The sequence below is a fragment of the Pimephales promelas genome, chromosome 13 (genome assembly GCF_988280905.1).
Source record: "Pimephales promelas chromosome 13, fPimPro1.hap1.1, whole genome shotgun sequence".
NCBI lineage: Eukaryota > Metazoa > Chordata > Actinopteri > Cypriniformes > Leuciscidae > Pimephales > Pimephales promelas.
The window spans coordinates 17,870,629-17,895,379 of record NC_142781.1 but is presented as its reverse complement, the minus strand read 5'-3'; the positions used below and the strand labels follow the sequence as shown (position 1 = coordinate 17,895,379).

General features: G+C 37.7%; 1 protein-coding gene across 1 annotated transcript in view; it reads left to right on the top strand.

Annotated features, from left to right (window-relative positions):
* The window catches only part of kcnh5a (potassium voltage-gated channel, subfamily H (eag-related), member 5a), an 81,637-nt gene that overhangs the window by 46,756 nt on the left and 10,130 nt on the right, over positions 1-24,751 (top strand). Inside the window, exons 9-11 of the mRNA XM_089118555.1 lie at positions 9,721-9,920; positions 12,648-12,900; positions 17,773-17,969. Of these exons, the coding sequence (XP_088974681.1) occupies positions 9,721-9,920; positions 12,648-12,900; positions 17,773-17,969 (650 nt within the window). The remainder of the gene's footprint in view (positions 1-9,720; positions 9,921-12,647; positions 12,901-17,772; positions 17,970-24,751) is intronic.

Below are 24,751 nucleotides of genomic sequence, written 5' to 3'. Positions count from 1 at the left end.
GAGAACAATACTGGACAAGGAACTAAGGAAAACCCAGGACTTAAATAAACAGGGAGTAGTCAATGAAACACAAACACAAAGGTGTGGAACATAACTAATAATGACTGGGGACACTGGCACATATTTTAGTCAGTTACAGATAGACTGTCAGTACACTAGTCAGTTACAGATACAATTGAAAGAATCATTTAGGTCATTTGGTAGCATTTTTCCTGGAGCCCTGTTTAATTTTTGACCCTGCTGTGTGGATATTATATATCAGCTTAAGTGACACCGTACATTGACTGTGAATGTGGCACTTGCTCATGGGCAAACCCTGGACATCTCCACCTGGATGACAGCACACAGGAGTCACAGCTGCATGCTGTATGACAGCTGTGGAGGAATGTACTGTCAAACACACTCTGCTTTTTTGACACTAATGTCATAGTCATGTGCCACGAACTTGCTGTCAAAAAGATACAATGACCATATGACTTTTTGTCATAATTCCGTTTGAGATTGTTTTTATTTCTTATTAAAATAAATGAATAATACTATCAGAGGACAAAATATGTTTGTCCTGCTTTATAGCAGTGTTCAAAGTTCAGAGGAGGAATTTGAAATGATATAGGAGAGAAGTGCAACACAGGGAGAGAAAAATAGAGTGATGGACAGATATGATGTCTGCCTCCAGGCTCTGTAGTAATTGCTGAACCTGACCGGGTGTGTTACGGCATCTATCCCTGTTGGGCTGATGCTGGAACTAAGCCAACTTTATTCCTCCAAGCACAAGAGCATTACATTAACTTACAAATACTGGTTCATTGCTCTATAAGGGCTGAAAATAACTGAATCGTATCAGAAACACTTTTGAGTTAATTCACTGAACACTTGCGACAATTGATTGTGGTGCTAAAACATGAACTTTATTTACTAATAACTACCCAGACTTAATAGGCAGCAGTGTTGTCAGTGAAGGAATTTTCCATGCATGCTGATATGTAAATCAATATTTGTCAAAACAATGAAAGATTGCAAAGCTGTAATTAAGCTAAAGTACACAAATATTGTCGCCACAATAATTTAAAGCATCTTGATAATTAACGACTCATTATAATCTCTCATTAACCCAACACTTGTTAGCACGGAATATTGGCAGATTTATAAATGATCCTGTCGTTCAGTCTATCTCTTTCTCTTTTCGTTACCTGATTTGCATAATGCCTTTACTGAGCCGAGTATATTTTCTTCACTTATAAATTAAATAAAGCGTAAATAATTATTTTTTTATTAGATAGGGAACTGAAAGTGACATGCCTGTGTGATGACCTGGCTGTGACTGTGCATTAAATAAGCTCAGTAAATTGCTCAAGACTGTTATATAATACTGAGAAATCATGAGATCTTGGTTTGCTTTGTCCTCTGGGGAAACATTCTTATCTGATTCTAGCTCTATATATATATATATATATATATATGTGAGATGATTGTTAACCTCTACCTTCCTGGTAGACCTTCCATTTCCCATGTACTGATCATTACTGCAGAGGTGTACGGAACAACTTTCTCCTCTTGAATAAATCATGCTCAGGGAGATCTCTGGGTGATGACTCATCAATCTGAAAGAATGCTAATATAAAACTCATTAGTAATGAGTCACATTATTCAGATATCTTTACCCATCACTAGATCAGCAGTATTACGTCTGTACATCTAGGGAGAGGAGTGCAGCACGTTTCAGTCAGTCAGCCAGGGCTTTTCTGACGGGCTCACATAACGTCAAACAGTTTCCCAGTGATGATTTATGAATAGAAGTGGAAGAGAGAGAAAGGACAGAAAATATCTCCCATCACATGCGTCTTTTCTTGAAAGGGAGCATGATTTAATATCACTTTGAAGAATGTTTTTGAACATTTTCATTAAGTGGGAGAGTTTGATCTGAGAGTTCTCAATTCATTCTCGCATCAGTTTTTCTGCTTTTAATTTCCATCAATGTCTGGTGGGGTTTTACATATACATATAGTTATACTGTGGTTTGATTGGTATGTACAGGATGGTGGTTATGGTGGTTAGTTCTCACATTGAGGCAGTATTAACTGTCTGTTTGTTTTTGCTGATGGCACATAGAGTTGGTCAAAGGAGCTCACTCAACTCCATAATGACTGAAGTCTTCTCTCATAGTTCTACCAGAAAGACTCAGGAGGCAAAATGACGTAACAAAGCATAAATGTATTAATGGCCCAGCAAGCAAGTATTGTGATATGAAGTTCTTTGGTGTAGGCCTCATCCGTAACTCGCAATCCGAGGGTAACGGATTCTGCATTTCCAGCCTGAAGACGTAGGCAGGGGCGCAGCCGACCCCCTTGGAGGTATGGGAAGGCAGGGATGGAGGTGAATGTAGGGGTCAGATTCTACAATTTCATACATGTGTAAGTACGTAGTATTTTATACTACGAGTATTAGAACATGACTGGTTTGATGAGAAAGTAATTAGTGACGTAACAATTGAGTTTTCCTGGCAGAACTTGTGCTAAAGCTTTAATTTCTTCCTCTCATTTGGCCTTACTTTTAAAGTGTGTATGGTGCACAGCTATAAATACATTTAATGTTTAATGTTTAAAAGACTCTGTTCTTTTAAGACCCCAAAACAGCCCGTAGATAGATGGTGTATATAGACAGATAGGTTGGTAGGCACGTAGGTAGATATTAGCAAGACAGACACATATACTGTAAGTACACACAACACTGCAGAACGATAGAAAGAAATGAAGGTAGATGCTCTCTCTCTCTCTCTCTCTCTCTCTCTCTCTCTCTATATATATATATATATATACTGTATATATATATATATATTCCCCCACAACAATATATGTGTTTTTCTAAGATATTGTGGGCGAATTTAGCAGGTATGTGTGTGCTTTGCTTTAGGGTGTGATGTGTCAGCAAACAGCGACCACACATTCACTTGAGCTAAAAAATATGAACATGGCCTTTAGCTCTGTATATTTGAAAATAAAGAATGGAGGTTTTTCCCTGACAAGGCTACTAAATGTAGACCACTGTAGCTGCATGAATATATGGCATGTCAACCATCATCTCTGCTATAAGTTTCAGACAGAGCTCCTCTCATAGACAGTAGCACTGAGGGATGAAAGTCAGAGGTGCTGGAGGGTTGCTCTCAAATTGTAGATATAATTGGTCCCCTTTGGTCAGAATTACATGCTTATTACCACCTAAAGTGCAGCACATGGCTCTATTATCATTATGCCCTTGAGAAAAGTGCTTAACCCCAGGTTGCCCCAGGGGGACTGTCCCTGCATTTGTTGTGCTTTAGATCCATTATTCCGGAAAAGTTATTCTAGAACAAAGCTGTTGAGGGACGACATGTTGAATTTGGCATTTAATCTAAGTCTGTTAAGGTTAAGCTAGCATTCTCAAATGTTACGGTTAAGCTAACATCATCAAATTAGTGTTAATCATTTTTCCTGATAGAGAGCGAAAATGTTTTCTCCTTAGCTCAACTACTGTTTGTTTGAGATGTTGCATTAATATTTAGAATGATGGTTAAACTGGCAGAAGCACCATAAACAAACTCACAATTGGGAAAATAAGCCAGAAATGCTGCGGATTCCTGCGGAAGAAACTAGAAGGGTTAAACCAGTTATTTTAATGATAATAAAGTTTATTCTCCATGAAGAAGTTCTTGCGTACATCTAAATTTGATGTCAGTATGGTGACATACACCTGGCTTCAGCTTCACTGAACGTGGCTCAACAATAGAACCGGAAGAGAATACAATGCAGAATAAAGTCGTAGTTTTTGCTATTTTTGGACCAAAATGTATGTCCGATGCTTCAAAACATTCTAACTAATCCACTGATGTCACATGGACAACTTTGATGATGTCTTTTTTTCCTTTCTGGACAAGGACAGTATACCGTGTATACATTTTCAATGGAGGGACAGAAAGCTCTCGGACTAAATCTAATATATCTTAAACTGTGTTGCGAAGATGAACGGGGGTCTTACAGACATGAGGGTGAATCATTAATAACATAATTTTTCATTTTTGGGTAAATTAACCCTTTAAAGGCTTATGGGATGGCCTCATTACCAACAGTACATTAAAGTCTCTCAATACATCACAAACACTGCACAAATAATGTTTTTCTGTGTGTGAAAGTTTTGGCCAGAGGAGGAATTGAATAGCAAGCTCCACTACACAGTACATTTGAGTTCCTCCGCGTACATATCGGAGCTCACAGGCCAACTTCTCGTGCGTAACAAAATGAAGACACTGTGGAGCTCTGGGACCCTGCACAATCAACTGTACTTACATGTATTAAGTCATCGCCTTCCTAATCTTGTTAATATGGTTCTGCATTGCTGCGCTTATTTTTTGGGATGTGTTCAACAAAATTACTCGCGCTGGGCTTGTGTGGACTCTGCGGGGTTGCATCTCATGACTTTTTGCCACCGGGCAGCACAGCTGACTGGAGCAACGCATGAGTCAGCCCTGTAAATATTTAATAAGAGCTTGGATATTGAGCAGTGGAGATATTACAAGGGATTCGCTTTGTAGTGCTGTCATCACTCTTAATATCACTGTCACATCCTAGAGATCGCCACCTCCTCAATGCAGCAATGAATCATTCATTTGATGCTCTGAGTGAAGGCGCTCTGAGGGATTGTTCTGAGACTGAGCTTTTTGCAAAGTCGATTGTATGAAAGATCTGGATTTGAATGAATCAAAACTATTAACACCTGCCTGAACAGACAGTTACTGTGACCCAGATACCTTTGGGAATCGCCTTGCCTAGTGTAGTAGATCCTTTACTGTGCTCGTTGTTCAAAAGGACAGCCATTGTGATTACACTTTTTTTTATTTCGGGCCATCTAAACATCCTTAAAGCTGCGGTCGGCAAGTCTGGCTGACTGAGTGGACTTCGGCAAAATTTTGAATGTTTACAACTCTCATGCCCCTCCCCCACTATCAACGAATACCCTCCCACAGAGTTCGTGCTCGAATGCGTGTGCACCAGGTTATCTGTGAACGTGACTGTCTCATCAGCATCCATCAACACCATGGATTATTTGGAGGTGGCTAATCTACCAATATATTGCAATTGCTAACGTCATTTATACTCTAAATGAGCTTACTTGGTTTGTTAGTGTTCCACCATCACTCTTCCTTACTGTGTGAACTTCAGGCATGTGCATGTGATTGTAACGTGCGCGAGGGGATCTGTGATTGACAGCCGATGATCGGGAGCGGTGGATTTTTGCAAAACAAATAACACGCTCCAGATGGAGTTAGAAGCTCTGTTTTTTTTTTTAAAACCACTTTATTTATGTTGTTCTGTCGGATTATAGTGTCGATTTCACTGAATATGATAAAAAAAAATGTTGCCGACGGCAGCTTTAAAATAAGGTAATCTAACGATATTAAATGAAGGATCATCGTTATGCTCATTAAGAAAAAAATACTTAATTTCAAAGTATTTTAAATGTGATTTCTTTTTTACTTTTATATCGTCTGATAAAATATCATGATATCACGATTTCTATGATTATTGCAAATTCACCTTTTATGCAACAACAAATATATCACAATTTTATTGCACCATTTGTTTATGTTTATGCAGTTCAAATACACATGGCTAATTCTAACTGAAAATAAGTACAGGTACTTCTATTTAAAGGTGCACTGTGTAATTTTTAGCACCATCTAGTGGAGAGGTTGCAAATTGCTACCAACAGGAATTACGGTGGCCTACAGGAAAATATGTCATCGTCTGAGACAGCAGAGAGTAGCCAGTTCAGCAATGTGGTTTCTTTACAAAGATAAAGTAAGAAATTGTGTTTACTTAATTACTCAGTAAAATTATGTTATTGCGAATGTTATTACTTGTTCATCATTGTGTCAGTGTTTTATTCGCTTGCTTCTTTGCCCGAAAAACAACATAGTGACGAAACGCATCTGTCCGTTTACGGCTACTGTAGAAACACTTAAGCGCATTTCAGTGTAAGGGGACCAGCATTGTATGTACAGTATATAGAAATGGCTCATTATTAGGTACTGTAATAAAACATAATGATGATTCTAATAAACAGTACTTTCTTAGAGGGCTTTTACACTGGGTTTGTTTGTCCGAGACCGAGCGTTTGATACCGGCGCCTCCGCAGCGTTGGTCTGGTTTCACACTCAACTTGATTCTATCGAACCCTGGTGCGTTTGCGTGTGTATTACGTCATCGCAAACGTGCACGGCGCATGATAGAAAACAGAACACGGGTCAATGTTGTGTTTTTTATTAATTCATGCTAACCTTGTCCCATTCCGAACCAAACTGCCAGTGTGAAAGCCCCCTTAAAGACCTGCTGTTTCAGGTCCCGTGACAACATTTTTATAGGTGGACCTTCTACATGCACTCAGTTCAAAACCCATCTTGCTGAATACAGTAAACGTCACAAGGCAAGCTTCCTCCACCGCACATGTATCATTTTACTGTAATTACAAAGGGCAAGGGTGACTCATTCCTTCTTCTGCATTCAGCCCATGAGAAATCCAATCCAATTGAAAATCCTTTCCAGCCCGGTACCACTCTTTCTTATTCTAACAGCCATCATCAAAAATGCATCTGCAAGGCCATTGTTATTCCCATTATCGCCCCATAAAATGGCATAAAATTGTCTATTACCCTGACCTAATGAGTAAATGTCTGCTTCAGTGGAGAAGAGAAGACATTTATGAAAACGATGGTGCCAGAAATGACGATGAGAAATGATGTCTGACTAACACGCAACTATTCTTTTGACTCCATCAATCAACATTTATTCAACACCCATAGGGATATACAGTAATATACCCTTCTCATGAGGGAACCACCCACTATCATGTCATCGGTAGATTTGATTAGGCCATGAATGCGAAGTAATGCAGAATTGATGGGGCTTGATGCTCATTGAGAGCAAGTACAACTACAGAGCTGAGGAGATGGAGTGATTTCATAATTTCATGTGCACCATTCCCCCTCCAAATCTAATCATCATGATATCTTTGCTTATGGGCAATTTTCCACAGCTGTCCACTTTTGTTGAATGGGAAAAAAAAAACAAAAAAAAAACAGGACAATTTGCTAATTATCTTCTTTTCTGTTTCGTGCAAGAATATTTTTTTTTTATATTATTGTTTTGCATTTTTTATTTAGCTTAAAGGGATAGTTCGATCAAAATGAAAATTCTATCATTATTCATTCACCCTCAAGTTGTCCCTAACTTGTATGAATTTCTTTCTTCTGTAAAGAAACTATTTTGAAGAATGCTGTTCACCAGACAGTTGACGGTAGCCATTGACTTCCATAGTATTTTTTTTTCCTATTATGAAAGTCAGTGGCTACCGTCATTTATTTCTCCAAACGTCAATGTCACATGATGCTTCAGAAATGATCCTAATATGCTGATATGGTGCCCTATAAACATTCCTATAGTATTACCATGTTGAAAACAGTTGCTGATTATTTTTGTGGAAACCATTTAACGTTTTCTTTTTTCAAGATTTGTTTAACAGAAAGTTACATTTTTTATTTTTTTTATTATTTTTATTCTATTGTAACATTACAGATGTTTTACCCTTATTTTTTATTCATTTAATGCATCCTTGCACAATAAAAAAAAACATACATTTCTTTAAAAACAAAAATCTTACAGACTTTTGATTGGTAGTATCAAACATTCATTTCTCTCTCCTTTTTTTTCTTTTGTTACAGCTCTAAATTGTCTATTTTCGCATAGTCTGTGCAATGCAGTGATGTTTCCTATTTAATTAGCTCATTTTCTTCTTGTTCTTCCCATTCTTGCATGACCTTTATAATAACAGTAAACACAGCTGAAAAAAAACCCCCAACTCTATCAATTATCTGTAACTCTGACTAATCCCTGCTTAATTACTATTCAAACACATATTTACATTATGTAAAACTGAACTTATTGTACTGCAATTGCCTGTTTGTATAAATGACACCGTCTTTGTCTGGTTGAATATTATTCAGGTGTGTGTTCTCATGTGGGTTGGTACGTATTCGTCTTACGCGCATATTTCTAGACTACAAGGCATGCTTATATGTCGCTGTTGATGACTCTTTATTGTGCTCATTTATATTGATTGCACTAGTAAAAACAGGCAGACAACTGACACATGAATGAATCATTGGCTCGAAATTGATCTGTATCACTGGTATCTTGGCTAGAAATGAATTGCTGCATTAGAGTGCAAATACTATTATCATCACTCAGCCTGCGTTCACTCACATGGGCAGTTAATTAATGCTTTGGTTTGCATAGACCATTAATGTTGATAGAGCTCCCGCTGGTCTTTGGTATGCGTGTCAAAAGAGAGTGAATGCAAGGATGACTGGTGCACCCTGCTCTGTTCTCTGAATGACTGGGATCTTGTCAGTCACGGATGTGATTTAAAGTGCATTACCCACACCTCTCGGTTTTCACTGGAATCTTACCTCTCTGTCGATGCTGATCATCCTTTCTGTCTAAGCCTTTTTCCTGTCCACCCTCTGAGAACATACTGGTAACAAAATAACAATAGATTTCAGAAACTATTTTGGTCTGCGTTTCCATGGAAACGCTCGGGTGTAAATTGGGATAGGATTAGGTGGATATTGCCAATGTCTGCTTGCAAATATATATTAGCAGACTAAAGAACTACATGGCTGTTGCTTAGAAGAGATTTCTGTCTTGTCATCAGATTCATTATTGGCTACTAAATATGTCAAATGTCAAAGATGATTTCATGTTATTTCTGTATTTAAATAGACATTTTACTTGATATTTTTTTTATTTATTTTTTTACTTTTTATTGTCTGAATATATATATATATATATATATATATATCATACATTTTATTTTTATTTCAATATTTCATTGAATATATATATATATATATATCATACATTTTATTTTTATTTCAATATTTCATTGTATTATTATAATAAATTGAAATGTCAGACTGTTTGTGTGTGTGGTTTAAGTTGGATTTAAATCATATCATTAGTTTGTAAAAGCACATCTATTCTAAAAGTGTAAAATGATTGATGAAACCTGTGAAATTTTGTGTGAAAATATTTGCAAATATTTGCATTTGCTTTCATCCAAAAATATGTGCATACCTACAGTTAATTATTGAATTGTGTGATTTCAGCTATCAGTCAGAATCATGTTTTAACAGTGCTGCAGGTTTTACTTTGCTAATAGAAATTGTGATTCTACCAGGAACCACACAAAGACTTAGATTCAAACAAAATAGTATTTAATCCAAATATATCACAGGATAACTCAAGGAAACAGACAAAACACAGCTTAACATTGATGACACTGAACTATATAAACAGAGCTAATTAATAGGCTAGGTGGATATACAGTCAAGGGAAAAACTGGCACATGCTAGGAAACTGGGTCACACAGGCAAACAGTCACTGAACTTAAAAAAACACTGAAACATATCAAACCCCTGACATAAGGTACATTACTGGGATTTAATACAAATTGCATCTAATCTCTATTTCACCCACAAGTATCGTCATGAAGCTCTCCTCGACCAGTGATTCACCACCCCCATTTCTCTTCACTTTTAGATACTCTCACTTCAGTCTAGTTTTTGATTTTTATATATAGCAGCTTTCTAAAGTTCACTGTAGTTTATGCTCTCCCCTCTCTGATTTGCAGCTCTCCTGTACGCCACTATCTTTGGAAACGTGACCACCATCTTTCAGCAGATGTACACGAACACCAATCGCTACCATGAGATGCTGAACAATGTGAGAGATTTCCTGAAGCTCTATCAGGTGCCTAAAGGACTGAGTGAGAGAGTTATGGACTACATTGTGTCCACATGGGCCATGACCAAAGGCATAGACACAGAGAAGGTGAGTAAACCTGTTCCTTTTTCTGATGCACTTAACACAACCTCTGTGTAGAGATCTACTGTAAATGTAGGGTACAACGTGTAGAATAGCCTATAGTAAATTTCCACTTATTTATTTGTATTGAATATTGATGGAGAAATATGATTTGCGTAAAAAGAAACGAAAACTTTGAATATTTTAGTTTTGATTGAAAATAATGTAAATATAAAAGTTAGAAGGGCATTTTCACCCCACACTAAAAATTTCATCATAAAAATATATTGTCTTTAATTGGGGGGCCTTTTTTTAAAGTTATGAATTCCTCAGACATGGGCAATCATGGCTGATTCCACCATTTCTTGTTGACTAGGAAAGACACATTTTAAGAAAACCAACACTTTTTAATAGGAATGCACCGATATGAAAATTTTGGCCGACAACCGATAATTCTTTACATTTGAAAGCCGATAACCGATATATCGGTCGGTAAATTTAAATCCAAATTTTTGTATAATTTTGAGAGCCTGATTACAAAAACAAGTCTCACAATTCCATGTCCCAAGCGCACGATTATAATGATGCTCTCATTATAGTGTTATATATGCCGATATGACAGATTTGCGCTGCACATGTTGTACCGAACTGTATTTTCATTTTTTTGAAGAGATTTCAATCATATTTCAAGAAATTCAAAAACATAAACAGTGCTCAACAAGTGTCTCAGCTGAAGCGAATAATACATTATTTATCGACTTTAATACAACGGCCACATTTTCTTACCAGGCCGATAACGACAACATTAAAAATGAACATATATCGGCCGATACCGATATGGTGGCCGATATATCGTGCATCCCTACTTTTTATTTATTTAGTTCAGTGGGCTAAGGATTGTGTTTTTAAAATGAAAGGCATTGTTTAATTACTCTTTCCTTGTTCATTATAGTGGTAACATAAATAATGGCTCAAGGGCAGATCTCATATCATTTGTTTCTGAATTTAATTTAATGATGGACCCGAAATCAAGATAATCCCAAATGCTAAACTAAAAAGAAATAATTTGTTCTTTTTTTCTGATGGATGCTATCATTCTGTCAGAAAAGTTGGAAAAAAGAAGAAGCGAATCTTGTCCATTTTTTGAACCCTCTTTTTTTATTCCTTCCTAAAGAGGAATGGGAAATTGCATTATATCCCAGGAGACATCAACCCTCAGGGAATAGGGCAGATCTATTCAACCCCTGGTTCAAATTTAGACTTATAAAAGATTCTCCTAGCTGGTTTTCATGCAGCGTGGGGTGAGAAATCCTCTCCATTTATTGACGTATGACAATGGGCAAATTTGAACGTACCATGAGAATTATCACAGTTATTTACCGTATATACAGTAGTATGGAAACTTTCTGTTAACCAATTATCAGTTTTGCAGCGTAGCATTTTTATACAACCTTTACACAAGGTCTTTTACCGTTAAAATACGATTATTTTTTACAGTGTAGAATATACTTGACCAGAAAGATCCTAAACAGGTGACTGAGGCACAAAATATAATTGGTTTCTGCAAAGTTTTAATTGCATTCATATTTTAATATTTTACATGCACTGAACCTGCATACATGTGCTTCTGCCCATTATGGAAACATTAGCTTATGAAGCGTTCAGTACATGCCAAATTTTTTATGGGCACTTAATGATGTAATATTAATGCTTTAAACCCCACACACACTGACACACACACACACACACACACACAAACACACATACTGTACATTCATACCTACACACACACATAATTTCTGGTCAGTGCATTCAAATAATATTTTTTAAATGATCCTCACTGCTGCAATGTCTCAAACTTATACAGATGGAAAAAAAAGAGAAAATGTAATGAATCCACATTATTGGTCCTGTCAGTTATTTTAGAGTGACTGTGTAATCAACTCAAATATATACTTTATATGGAATGTATGAAGACAAATAGTTAGAGATATAAATTTACAGATAATAAGATGCATTTGTCTTAATATTCTCTGTAGACCCCTATTTGATATGATGTCAAATTTTGTGATTTTGCTATTGCCAAAATCTAAATTAGACACTTAACATCACTAATGATTGTTTGTATTTGGTATTTTATTGCAATCAATACCCCACCCCCACATAACCCCCCCACCACCCGCACACACAAACACACACACACACACAAAACTATGATCTTCACTCAGTAACAGGCTGAGTCAGTTTTAATTGGTAAACTCTCTGCTTACCAATGCAATTCTGTGCTGCAGCCTATTATTTTAATAACTTATTCCACATTCCATTTTTTATTTTAAATTAGCATTTATTCATTTCTTTTCATTATTTTTTATAAACTTTATTTTATATAATTATTTTACTTTTTATATTTTATCTTTTATTTTATTTTTTATAATATTTTATATATTATATAGCCATGTAAGAAGTGGGATAATGTGCAGTCAGCGGTTCATTACTGTAGAATAAACCCTGAGAGGGTAATCAGTACCCAAATATGAAGTGAAGTGCTCTGGTATCATCCAGAAGGATTGGTATTGTACATTATTCCTGATTTATTTGACTTTTTCCTTATGTTTATAGCATCATTAGTATGTATGCAGAGGTCAAAAATTGAAAAAATAATCTCAGCTACTTTAACAAGAAGTTCATTGAACTGTGCACATGAGTCTGAGAGTATGGGTCATTAAGACAAGGTTTCCTTGCTTTACTCGTTAGGTTCTGTCCATCTGTCCTAAGGACATGCGTGCAGACATCTGTGTGCACCTGAACCGCCAGGTTTTCAATGAGCACCCTGCCTTCCGGCTGGCCAGTGACGGCTGTCTGCGCTCTTTGGCGGTAGAGTTCCAGACCACACACTGCGCTCCAGGAGATCTCATCTTCCACGCAGGGGAGAGCGTGGACACTCTTTGCTTCGTGGTGTCTGGATCGCTGGAGGTTATTCAGGATGATGAGGTTATTGCCATTTTAGGTGAGCTAAATGATTCTATCCACTCTGGAAATAAAAACAACAATTCAAGGGAGACGTCAGGGGTTAGTTGTAACTTTTTTTGGTCTGGTTCTCAAGGGAGCATCTGGAGACACTTTATGCGCCAGATTTACCGTACAAGCTGTCATCATCACTTTCCTCCTGACTGCTCTCCTCACTATCTTCTTTTCTCTCAAACATGGTAGATAATGATGATGAAAATGTTTTATTTTATTTTATTAACACTAATGACACAGACAACTGCAGGAATATATGGCTGCTCTCACGACTAAATGCATGGGCCGAATATACTGTCACACATCCGGTTTCTTTCTCAACTGTTCACTTATAACATAAAGAGAAAATAATTGCTGAGATGGGTATTTTGACATCATTTTTTTGCGTGTGTATCTCCATTTAAGTGCAGAAGAAGAATCAATTTGGTGTTTGAGCACTAGTGATGCGCGGGTCTATTTTTTTCCCCCAACCCACGGGTCTCGCTTTTATGAAATTATTTGGTGAATGGATGAGAGGTGATGCCAAATCTAAGCCCTTCTGTAATTACGGCCACACTGATGCTTTTGAGAACATCTTCAAGGTTATGTAAGAAGAAAAATATTATTAACTGCGGTAATAAATGTACAATTGTATAGCCAAGTTAAAAAAATAAATAAATTAAAAAAATAAAAAGTCATAACTTTGGATTTTTTAGCCAAATGATTCCATCTTCCAGATCAGAAAAAAAAAAAAAAAAAAAAGGTTCAATATCAACCAATAAGATTCCATATACGATGTTGCGTTTTCATTGGTCAGTCGTTGAAGCCTTTGCTGATTGGTTGTTGCCGTTTTGACAGCGTTTATGCCAAGAGCAAAGAGAAAGAAATCGAAGAGAAGAGGAATAAGGCATGCGCGAATGCACAGGACACAGTCTAAGCACATACAAGCTTACTTTAAGTGAAGAAGAGAGATTTGCGATTAATGAACACGTTTTAAGTGTAGGCATATTCTCTGAGCGAGCCTTCTAAGGGTCTTGCACAGTGAACACTTTAACATCCATTCTCTGAAAAGTCCACAGTCCACATACTCCATGTGCTACAGTATATGTGGCATTTGTTGCTCTGTCCACGGTGTCTTCTTATCTGCTGTAATGGAACTGCGGGGACCGATTCTCTGTCAATTGATTGTTGAGTCTTTTGTTTCACAGGGATGTTCACTGATAGTTCACACAGTCTCAGTTCAGCCAGTGGCTGAACTTTTAAGCACAAATACAGACTGCTCTTGTAAAAGATGAGGAAGCTTGTAAACGTTTTATTCGAATTTGAGAAAGCAACAACAATCCTGGCAACAACAATCTCCCCCCAAAATTTCTCTGCAACAAAGGGACAGTTACTTATGCTGTATTTAACTCTGAGCCTGGAACCAATTCCACTATGAATAATAAAAACATATGGATATTTTGTTGTCAAGTAGACGTGTGCAAACAGTAACATTTTACTGTAAGACATCTCTCTCTCTCTTTGACTGGACTATTTCAACGCATTCTCACCCCAAGGCGTCACCTTTGACCATGCTTCAATATTTGACGTTTTAGGCACCCTTTAGCGTCACTTACATGACGCGATCCTACGGCGTCATCTAACTGGCGCTAAAGGAAAGCGTCAGTTAGAGCAGTGTTTCCCAAACTTTTTTTCTGGCGACCCACATTTTAAAGTCGATAAATCCTTGTGACCCAAAAAACATTAGGCCCATATAGTTCATATATCACGAAGAGAATTTATGCATTAACAAAATATGTATGACCATTTTTTAAGGTCATTTTTTAAGCTTCCAGTTAACTATTTAAAAGAGATACAGATATTTGACAAAGCACTTTTTTTGTTTAACCTGTTGTTGACAATATGCAGAGGTGAAATGAGAAAGGAAAAGTTGACAGGGCATCTCATTGTTTTCATATTCTCATAGTTACAGTGTACATAATTTACTATAATAATTATTATAGGCTTAAATTAAAATATTCTGACACTGAGACTTTGTAACCATGCATGGCTCACTACCACTGCATAAAAATGCCTAAACAGGCACAAAAAAAAAAAAAAAACTACACACACGATTAAATACATATTCCTCTACCCCCCTAATAAATCTAAGGCAATATAAATGACTATAACATAGCATTCAATATAAATATTCCACATTTATGCCCAAACCATGGTAAATTATTACATTCAGGCTATTACATGGTAAATGTTTGTAAGGGGGGTGATTAGGGCATTTAGTCTTCTAACTTTATTCATGTTTCTTCTATTTTTCTCATCAGTAGTGTTGGGAATGTTAAGACTGTTTCATCCGATTTAAAACTAGTTAAAATCATTGAGTGATGTGTGGTTTGTAAGAGAGAGGAGTACGTGTCCGACGCTTCTTAAAGGATGTCGCGCAACGTTGTTTAATAATAGTGTCCGGGACCGGGAGTAAACGCAACTCCTTTAAGCTTTGTGTTCCGTTATCCACTGGGCCGTGCTGCCTAGTTCAAAGTAAACTAGTGAAACGACTGAAACCAGCGCTATTTTGTTCTCTATTTGTTGTTACTTACCGAGAAACCGCTTCAGGTGAACAAATCCGAATCGTTTCAGACCGTTATGCACGCGCGTTTGGCCAATGGCCAATTCATGGAAAGGAAATAATCAAACCAACGAATGATTATTATCGCTGGTTCAGTCGACAGAAATACGGGACACACATAAAAACTGCTGAAATATTCGGACTGTAAACTTTTCTCTCAGGTCAGTCGGAGTGCTCATGGTACACACACAGTGCGTGCGTATAGTCATCCAGCTGCACGCGCCACTGCGTCCACGCGCATATCTAACCAAATTTAGCCGCGCGGCACCACCAGAAAATAGGAGGAGAGGGAGGTTGGGGTGCCCTCGGCCGTATGGAGATGATTGGCGGGCCGCACTTGGCCCGCGGGCCGCCAATTGAATAGCCCATATCTAGAGAGTAGCCTACAACACACTGAAAAATAGTGCTCGACTTGGCGACCCAGACAAAATCTCCCGCGACCCACGTGTGGGTCGGGACCCCGACTTTGGGAATGACTGAGTTAGAGGACGCGGTTAGGTTTAGGTGTGGGGTGGGGGTAGGGTACACGCGATCCTAGGGCGTCATCTAACTGACGCTAAAGGGCGCCTAAAGCGTCAGATATTGAAGCATGTCCAAATGCTTCCCAAGGCGTCAGTTAAGTGACGCCTTGGGGGTGAGAATGGGCTGACTATTTCTTGATCTCTTTATCTCTCAAGTCTTGCTGATGTACCGCTGCAGAAAGAATGTGACGTGCTCTTCACTGATGCGTTGTAATAGCAAATGACATGACATTAGACCTTATGAGACACCGTAGAGAGGAAGTTAAGGCCTCTTCTCTCTAATGGGGAATCAGATCAGATGCTCTTTTGTTTTAATGATTATGAAATGAAATAAGATGCGAGTGCTGTGAGTTAATTAGCCCCAAGGCCTTTACTTGAACCCACCCGACTAAACCTGCTGGGCTCCTAATGATGCCCCTCATCAAAAGAACTGAACACTGGGTACTTTGTACAGATTCTCTCATGAGTGTGTTGTGAGAACTTAAGATACTTAGGTCCTACAGTAGGAACAGAGGGCGGAGTGGGACCAAAAAATCTACCGGGAAATTTCGTAGACCACCGGCCCTCGTCACCGGCACGATTTTAATAGCCGATAGCATTTAGAGTTTTACTGATTTAAAAGGAACTTTGTTGTACAATGCTGGAGTAAAGTTCATAAATGGTCGTTCTTTCCCATAGTAATTTCTAAAACTATGTTGGGTGGACTTTGTGCCTCTAGGGGGTTCGGGGGCATGTTCCCCCGCAAGAAAATTTTTGACATTTTAAGGTTAAATGCATCAATCTCGTGCTCTCTGAGAGATCACAATTAAGAGCTTCAACCCATAAACTGCTCGTTGAACAAAGAAAAAGTATTAATTTGTACGAGGACAATAAAGAGGGCTCAAACATCTTTTTAGTTATGAGAGTCTCAGTCTGCATTACATTGTCAATGGTGTTTTAGGATGCCAAACAGTTATTATAATAATGTAATAATGATTTATAATTATTCCTACGATGTACTGTAAAATCCATTTAGCCTATAAATGTACTATGTAAATGAAAATGAGTATTTCAAAAGTATATTTTAACCTACATTACACTATAATGTAGGAAAATTAAAATACTTCTGTCCTAATTTCTTCACTTGCAAGAAATAAACCCTTGAGCTTTTATTTAGGAGAAAACACCAGACCATGATGATCGCGTGAGCAAAGTAATCACGCAGCACAAACTTGGTGCTATTCTAATGTCAGTTATTATAATGGCGCAACGACATATCATGGTTTCAATTTTAGTTCGTTGGCAAAATATAACACTAGAGATCTTAATGTTAGGTTTTACATTTTACATCTTTACATATGTGTTGGGAAAAGGGAGAAGAGAGAGTCCGGCAAAAGGCGGATTCGAACTCGCGTTCAGTGCATCAAAAGCTGTACAAAAGCATACAACAAATGTATGGCTGGATCTGATTGTTAGCCATGTTTTGTTTTGGGATGTCACAGCTTCCAGACGCTCAGACGCAAAAGCTTTGCGCGCTCGTGATAATTTAACTCCGCCCACACGCCACGCCTCCACCTGCTCGTTTTTTTGCAGAGTCTCGGTACAGCCTATCATTCTTTTATAAATTTAATAACACTAAATACTTTTTTGGAGATATGAAGGATGCAATACTACTCTATAGGTACTCAAGATTAACATAAGACTGAACGAAACTGAGTGTTTATTGAGTGTCTATAATTCCTCTGTTCTGTCCCAGGTAAGGGCGATGTGTTTGGTGATGTGTTCTGGAAGGAATCCTCACTGGCACATGCCTGTGCTAATGTGAGGGCTCTGACGTACTGTGACCTGCATGTCATCAGGAGGGACGCATTACTCAAAGTGCTGGAGTTCTACACAGCCTTTGCCAACTCCTTCTCCCGAAATCTCTTCCTCACCTGCAACCTCCGCAAGCGGGTAAGAGCCACATACTCACACTTGTCGTGACCAAATATCACATTCTAATTGGAAAAGAATTGAATCCATTCTGATATTTGAAAAGCCTTGGAGAATAGAATGCAAGCATGATCGCCCACTTTTTCTTCAGTCTTGGTTTAAGAAGACTTTTTTTCCCCCATTAATTTTCTGCATTGGCATTTAAAAATAAGGGCATTAAAATCCTGAACAAAATTAACCAGCTATGCGATGAATTACATGATGATAAACTGATTTAAAGCAAAAAGTACAGTATATGAAAACCAGAAAAATTAAACAACAATCACGCAAATCATAGGTTATCATAATCATCCCAGAAATTGAACAGGTGTTCCTATGTATATATATATATATATATATATATGTGTGTGTGTGTGTGTGTGTTTATATATATATATATATATAATTTATTATCTACTTATTTTTTCCATGTCGTATCAATCAGTTTATTTGTGTCAGAGACTCAGGCACATCCTTGTGCACTTTGACCTGAATGTGTGGTGTGCAGTCCTGCTGTGTGCCGTGTTGGCATGAGTTCAGACCTCTTTTGTGGCTTTCAGACCTGACCTCACATTCCTTAAATACATAAATGATTCATTCTGACAGACCGCCCATGGAGAACTTTGCATCTCGTGACGAAAGAAAGACCCTGTGCACTCACAGCACAATTAGGAGACCTCAGCTGTGCATTTTACTGCCATTGAGTTACATAATTAGTGAGCATTGTGTAAAACTATATTTAGATGCAAAGATTTCCTCAGTTGCTATATCTAAACTCTATCATTGAGGAAACGCTGCCCTGAAATTAGGTGTGTTAATGTCATCTTTAAATAATGAGGAAGGAGATCTTGCATTCTCCCAAGTAAACAAGTTAAATTGTTAAATTCTATCATAGAGCTGCTGGACTTCTTGGACACAGACAGGAATCACTGAGCCGTGATATTATTTCCTCTGGCCACAGTAAAAGAGGACCTGTATAATGAGAGGATACTTTGCTAAGGGCACCAATTAATTGATTTATAGGTTTATGGTTCTTCAAGGTCTCTGAGTAACTTTGAGGTCATGAATTTTGCATGCAGTTGGATTTTGGTATACATCTTTCATTAGTAGAGACAATAGGTTTATTTGAAAAATTCTTGTTGAAATATTATTTTTTTCGTAGTGTCTTGCATTCTGTGATTTATCTGATTTGGTGGTTTTACTGTTGATTATTATTTGAATATGCTAACTTAGGCTTACCATAGAGGTTACAGCAAGCAGATAACCATCAATTATACTGACCAGGATGAGGTGAAAATAGTGTGAAGTGTTTTAAGGGCAGAGCGTTGGTTTCTTTGTCAGTGGAGTGACAGAGGCCGTCCCATTGCCCCGCTGCTCAGTCGACTGGTTAACGCTGCTGATGGGCTGGCTTTACTGAAGAGGAGGAGAACCCCCCACCCCCGCAGTGCACCCTCTGAATAAAGCATGAGTCAAATCAACGGGAATACACGCACACACATCGACTCACACACACCACACACATTTATCATGCATAATAAAAAGAAGTTCTACCAATATTATTAAGTTAATGTCATTGTATCTATACCCTACACCCAACATGACCAATGCTGTTCACATTCGGTTGGTGTTAGTCAAACTTTGATTTGAATTACTAAAATGAGAAGACTAGGGTTCAGACTACATAATATTTTAATCTGTTACGAAAGTCGCTGTGTCAGATTATGCAATTTTGACTCCTCAATTTTTGTCTTGTTGTGGACAAGAAACATGTCAGACTACATATTGCTTCCCGGCCAGTCATCGTTTTCTGTGTGCGTGAAGGCGAAAGGGGTCGGAAACTTTGTTAAAGTAACTTGTCATTGCACTGGATTATTTTAATTATATTTTAAATACTGAATGTAATCAATTTAAACACATTTAAACAAAAGAAGAAGTCTCTTGAAGAAATGTTCTCATTCAAAAAACATTATCTTTCAATATATAATAAAATGAAATTTATTCCTAGATGGCAAAGCTGAATTTATCAAGCATTAAATTAAACCATTAAATAATAAAGTGTAATCAGATATTAAGCAGACAGTCTACTAATACTCTAATGACGGCTAGTTGACATGTTGTTGCAAAGTTACTTATAGTCAACAGAATGTTCAAAAGGGACCATCAAAATAAAATGTACAAATCATACTGACCCCCAACTTTTGAACAGTAGTATATGTTTATTTCTCATACCTTGTCCACCATCTTGGGCATTTTTTCACTGAGCTCATCATAATGGATGTGATAATGCTTTAGAATTTGACGTAAAAGTGTCTTGAGGCAGCATAATTATAAAAATTAAAGATTCACATGCAGCCAAAGTTCTCGTACTTTCTTTAAACGCTTTCTCATCAATCCTTCAGACTCCCTCATTATCTCCACTGGTCAATGTCTGGACGACTCACAGAGATTCCGATTGGAAGGAAAAAAGCTCAGTGAAAGCCCTGTAAATATCTCTGAAAGGAAAGGTCACTCAAAAAAAAAAAAAAAAAAAAGCTGCAGAGCCCCAGGCCTGTGGTCAATAGTGTGTTAGTGAGTGAATATTACCACGGCTCTACATCCTCTCATGGATTAGATGTGTGGTACGATTGGCCTGTAAAGGACGGTTCCTGTGAACCTTCATTTTTTATTTTGTTAAAGTAACGCCCATTTCACACATACTCCATTTGCAGTGCGTATGCGGTGCATATTTTTTTCCGTACCCATGTTAACAGGTTAGAGCTTTCACACTGTGGATGCAGTCCATCGATCCGTTCCAGTTGCGGTGCGTATACAGCCGAGTCTATTTTTGCTGTACTGCAAACACTGAATAAAAGTGATAGCGCATGGTTCGTGGTCAAAATGAACACAGATTGACCTCAAAATGTAGTAATTTCACCATAAATGCATTTAATTCAATACAATTAGGTATTCTCACCATAAATGTATTTAATTAAATATTACTTTTTTCACAGTAATTTTTTAAGACCAGGGATAAGCTAGGAAAATGATTTACCTCAACAAGGATATAATATAACGACACTCGCCTCATTCATGGAGGTGGTAAATCAAGTTATTTGTGACATGCAAGATTTATTGTATTAAAATTGAAATGCAAAAGAAAAGGCATTAGAGTCGGCTGTTTTTGTCAATTTTAAAATGTTTGTGATTTTAATATAAGTACATGATTAAATATTTGAGCAACTTAATAGAAGTAATGCGTTGAATAGGCACACATTGTTTAAATTGTGTTTAAACGTGCATACGTCCGTCCATTCAAGTTTGTATATATGAACAAAGAGAATTGCAATGCTGACAAAACTTTTTTTTTAAATAAAAGTTGCTGCATAACTTCTGGATTTGAAATAAAAATAGTGAGTAGGGCTATATGTTTGTGGTACAGCCGCGGATCAGTTACGCACTGCAAACGGAGCATATGTGAAAGTGTGAAAAGCATATGTGTGAAACGGGCGTCACTCTTGGTTCATGTTGTTGGCTAGAGTAGATCATATTAAGCTTTGCTGAACTGATGACCTTTGTTTGATATTGAAAGACAGCTTTGTGTAACATACAGTTCAAAAGTAAATGCCTGAGAGTATCTATCCCGTTCCGAGGCCACATGTTCTCTAGACAATCCCTTTGCTAGATCAGGAAACAATCCTAACCAATCTCAAACGAATACTTCACCATCACCCGCTATGCTCACAACTGTTTGTCTTTGGCTGCTGATTAGTGTCAGATCGGAGTCTTTTTTGCCCAAGCTGATTCATCTCAGCAGCAAACGTAAAGAGGAAACCGAATCCTCCACACCTGCCACGCTTTCCTCCTAACAAGATTTACAAGGCCTTCGAAAAGCTGCAAACCCTTGCCAATAAGGTGGGCGAAGCAACTTTATCATCCCCTCCATTACCAACAGGACAGGCAGAGAGATGCTCTCTCAGCAACAAGAGAAAGATTCACACAAAAATCATCAGTAAAGAGTGTGTCCACACATAACAGTTCATTTGTTTGGTGCAGTGACCGGTGTGGCTATTTGTATCTGTCCCCCAGTAAAACCTTTTCAAAAACTATGACGTTTGAATAGTGCATTACACAACGCATTAATAGTGCAAACACAACGTGTGTTTTCAATTAAATAAATCAAGACAATTAGTGTAGAATAGGCAAATATGAGGAAATCTGCTATTAAAGGTACAATATGCAGGAATTTTCGCCCCCAGGGTTCGCTAACCTCTTACAATAACAAAGGCGTATAATGATGACGTATTCCGCATTAAGCGTAAGTATGGATCTTGTCCTCAAGATGATGGATCTTTTATGGATTAATATGAATATGTTTTTAACATGACTGTGGTATGAAGCAGGGCGCAATTTCTAGATGTATACTAGCGCAAGTTCATTCTATTGAACTAGACACAAGTGCTGAATTAATACTCACACTCGTCAGTTTATTAGACGAATTAAACTTGAGGGAACGCAGCGCTGTTTCACTTGCTCTAACAGGTACAATATCACACTAAACGGCATTTGAGTACATTTGTTCACCTGTCTAATAAACTTGCAACACTCGCGTCTCTGTCAAGTCGAAGTTAGTTGCGGACGTGTTTATCTTCGTTTTAGTCCTCATTTTGTCTCAAAGTCTGCTTGCCATGGTCCACAATGTTTGAACAAAACAAAAACAGCGTGAGCATACCGCTAGGCGTAATGGCAATAACCCGGTTGTCAATGTCTGTCGCCATGGTTACTATTGCAGTGCGAGCGCAAACCTGGCTGAAAGCGAGGCTAACATGGATATGACGCCATCGACTGGCGACTCCTCACCCCAGCTCACATGCAGGTTAAAATCGCAATTTTCTCACGATTTACAAATAGTTTGAAACATTTGGGATATTGTATGTAATCAATAAAACAAAATATATAACATTGGCCTAGTGGTTTTTGAATATTTTACTGAAAAAAAATCATATTGTACCTTTTAAGCTGCAGTCTGATTTTAGTACATAAGGTTGTGTGTCTGTGTGCATACATGGGCATCTAAAAACGTGAAACGGAGAACATTCAAATATTAGATCATTTTGAGAGATGATGTGGAAGAGAAGTGCTCAGTTGTCTCCAAAGAGGCAAGACACATTTTTTTCCATTTTTCTTTGGTAAATAATGAATAGAAACAATTAAAGCTGCTCTGTCTTTCTGCCAGAGGGCACAGCATCAGCAGTATGATCTATCTGTACAGATGTTTCCTCGAAACTAGGCAGGACCCAAAACAAGTAGATCACTATAATGTTTTATAGCCACTGTGGACATTATTGATAAAAATAGTAACTCTAATGGGCCATAAGGCTTCCACAGAATTAATTAAGGGATAGATCTAAACTTCAAAGGCAATTTTTCAGTGTACCAAAATTACTTAAAGGGGTCATGAACTGGCTTTTTAAATTGTATTATATTGTTGTCCAAAGGGAACTTATGACATTCACTTGGTTTTTGCATTAAAAAACATCAAAATTAATAAGCAATAGGTTATTTTCTACCTTAGTTTTGAGCCCAGCTCAGAAACGCTCAGTTTGTATGGGCGTCTTGCACTAAGACTTGGAAGTAAATGCCCACTGCTGTGAGTGGAGAACAGTTTTGTATATTATAATGAGTTTCGACTCACCCGTCGGTGCATTTGGGGGAAATTGTTCTGAAAACGATCAATGTTGTAAAATGGCAACCGGAATGATTCGCCCATACATGTTCGACCCAGAGTCCATGTGTTGCACCATTCCTGTCAGATCCAATTTAGATGGCACAGCACCGTTCTTTACTCTTAATCGGTCTGCAAATCCCTTCTTGTTTACAAAACAATCCTCAGTAAATTGAAGCGAACAGACGGACAATGTTTTACCCTCATCTGCTGGAACGTCATTAAAAATAAAGTTTTGCATTCCTATTGGAATCCAGAGGAAGCTTATGCAGCGACTGTCTTCTTCCACAACCAGGCACTGCACAATATTTTTTATTTCTCAGTATCTTGATTCGGTTTGTCATCACAAGGTAGGCCTATGTTATTTAGCTATGGGTGCAATGCTTGAATCGGTGGGCGGGGCTAAACCGGAAATGTTGAAGTAGGCGTTGATCTTCTTCTGTGGGGGTGGTGTTTTAGCCTCTTTGTCGTCATAGTTCCTCACTTTGAAAAACGAGTCGTTTGCTGAGGCTGGTGTCAATAAAAGCTTTTATTGGACTAACAAGGACGTTTTCAGTTCTGAAACTTACAAGGTATTCTTATAATATGATGACCTCTTAGATGTCAAAAGCTCAAGGAAAATTTGATTTCTCAGTTCAACACCCCTATAAAAAGTACCAACGCTGATTTTGTACTGAACTATAAAGTCTATATTAAGTTCTGTGAACTTTGTGGAGACATTAAATAAATTCAATAATCCTGAGCACAAAGGTAAAATCTGAAGCTTGATATAGCGAACGTGAAACCTATTGCAGTGGAAGAGTTCCTTTCTTAAATTAAACCAAGTGAATTTTGCACCCACAAAATGTATATGCGTTTTATTTCTATGTTGTTGAGAGGTAATATTGAACTCGAGTTTTGAATGAATAATATAAAAACTAATTTTAGTTGACTCTTGATTGATTTTCTTCTTTGTTAGTGTCTTGAGATTTATTCCACTAGATTGTCATTAAATCTGCTGATCCGGAAATTATCCTTTAGGCTTTGCGGTATCTGTTGAAGTGGGCTGGCACGTCTGTAGGCA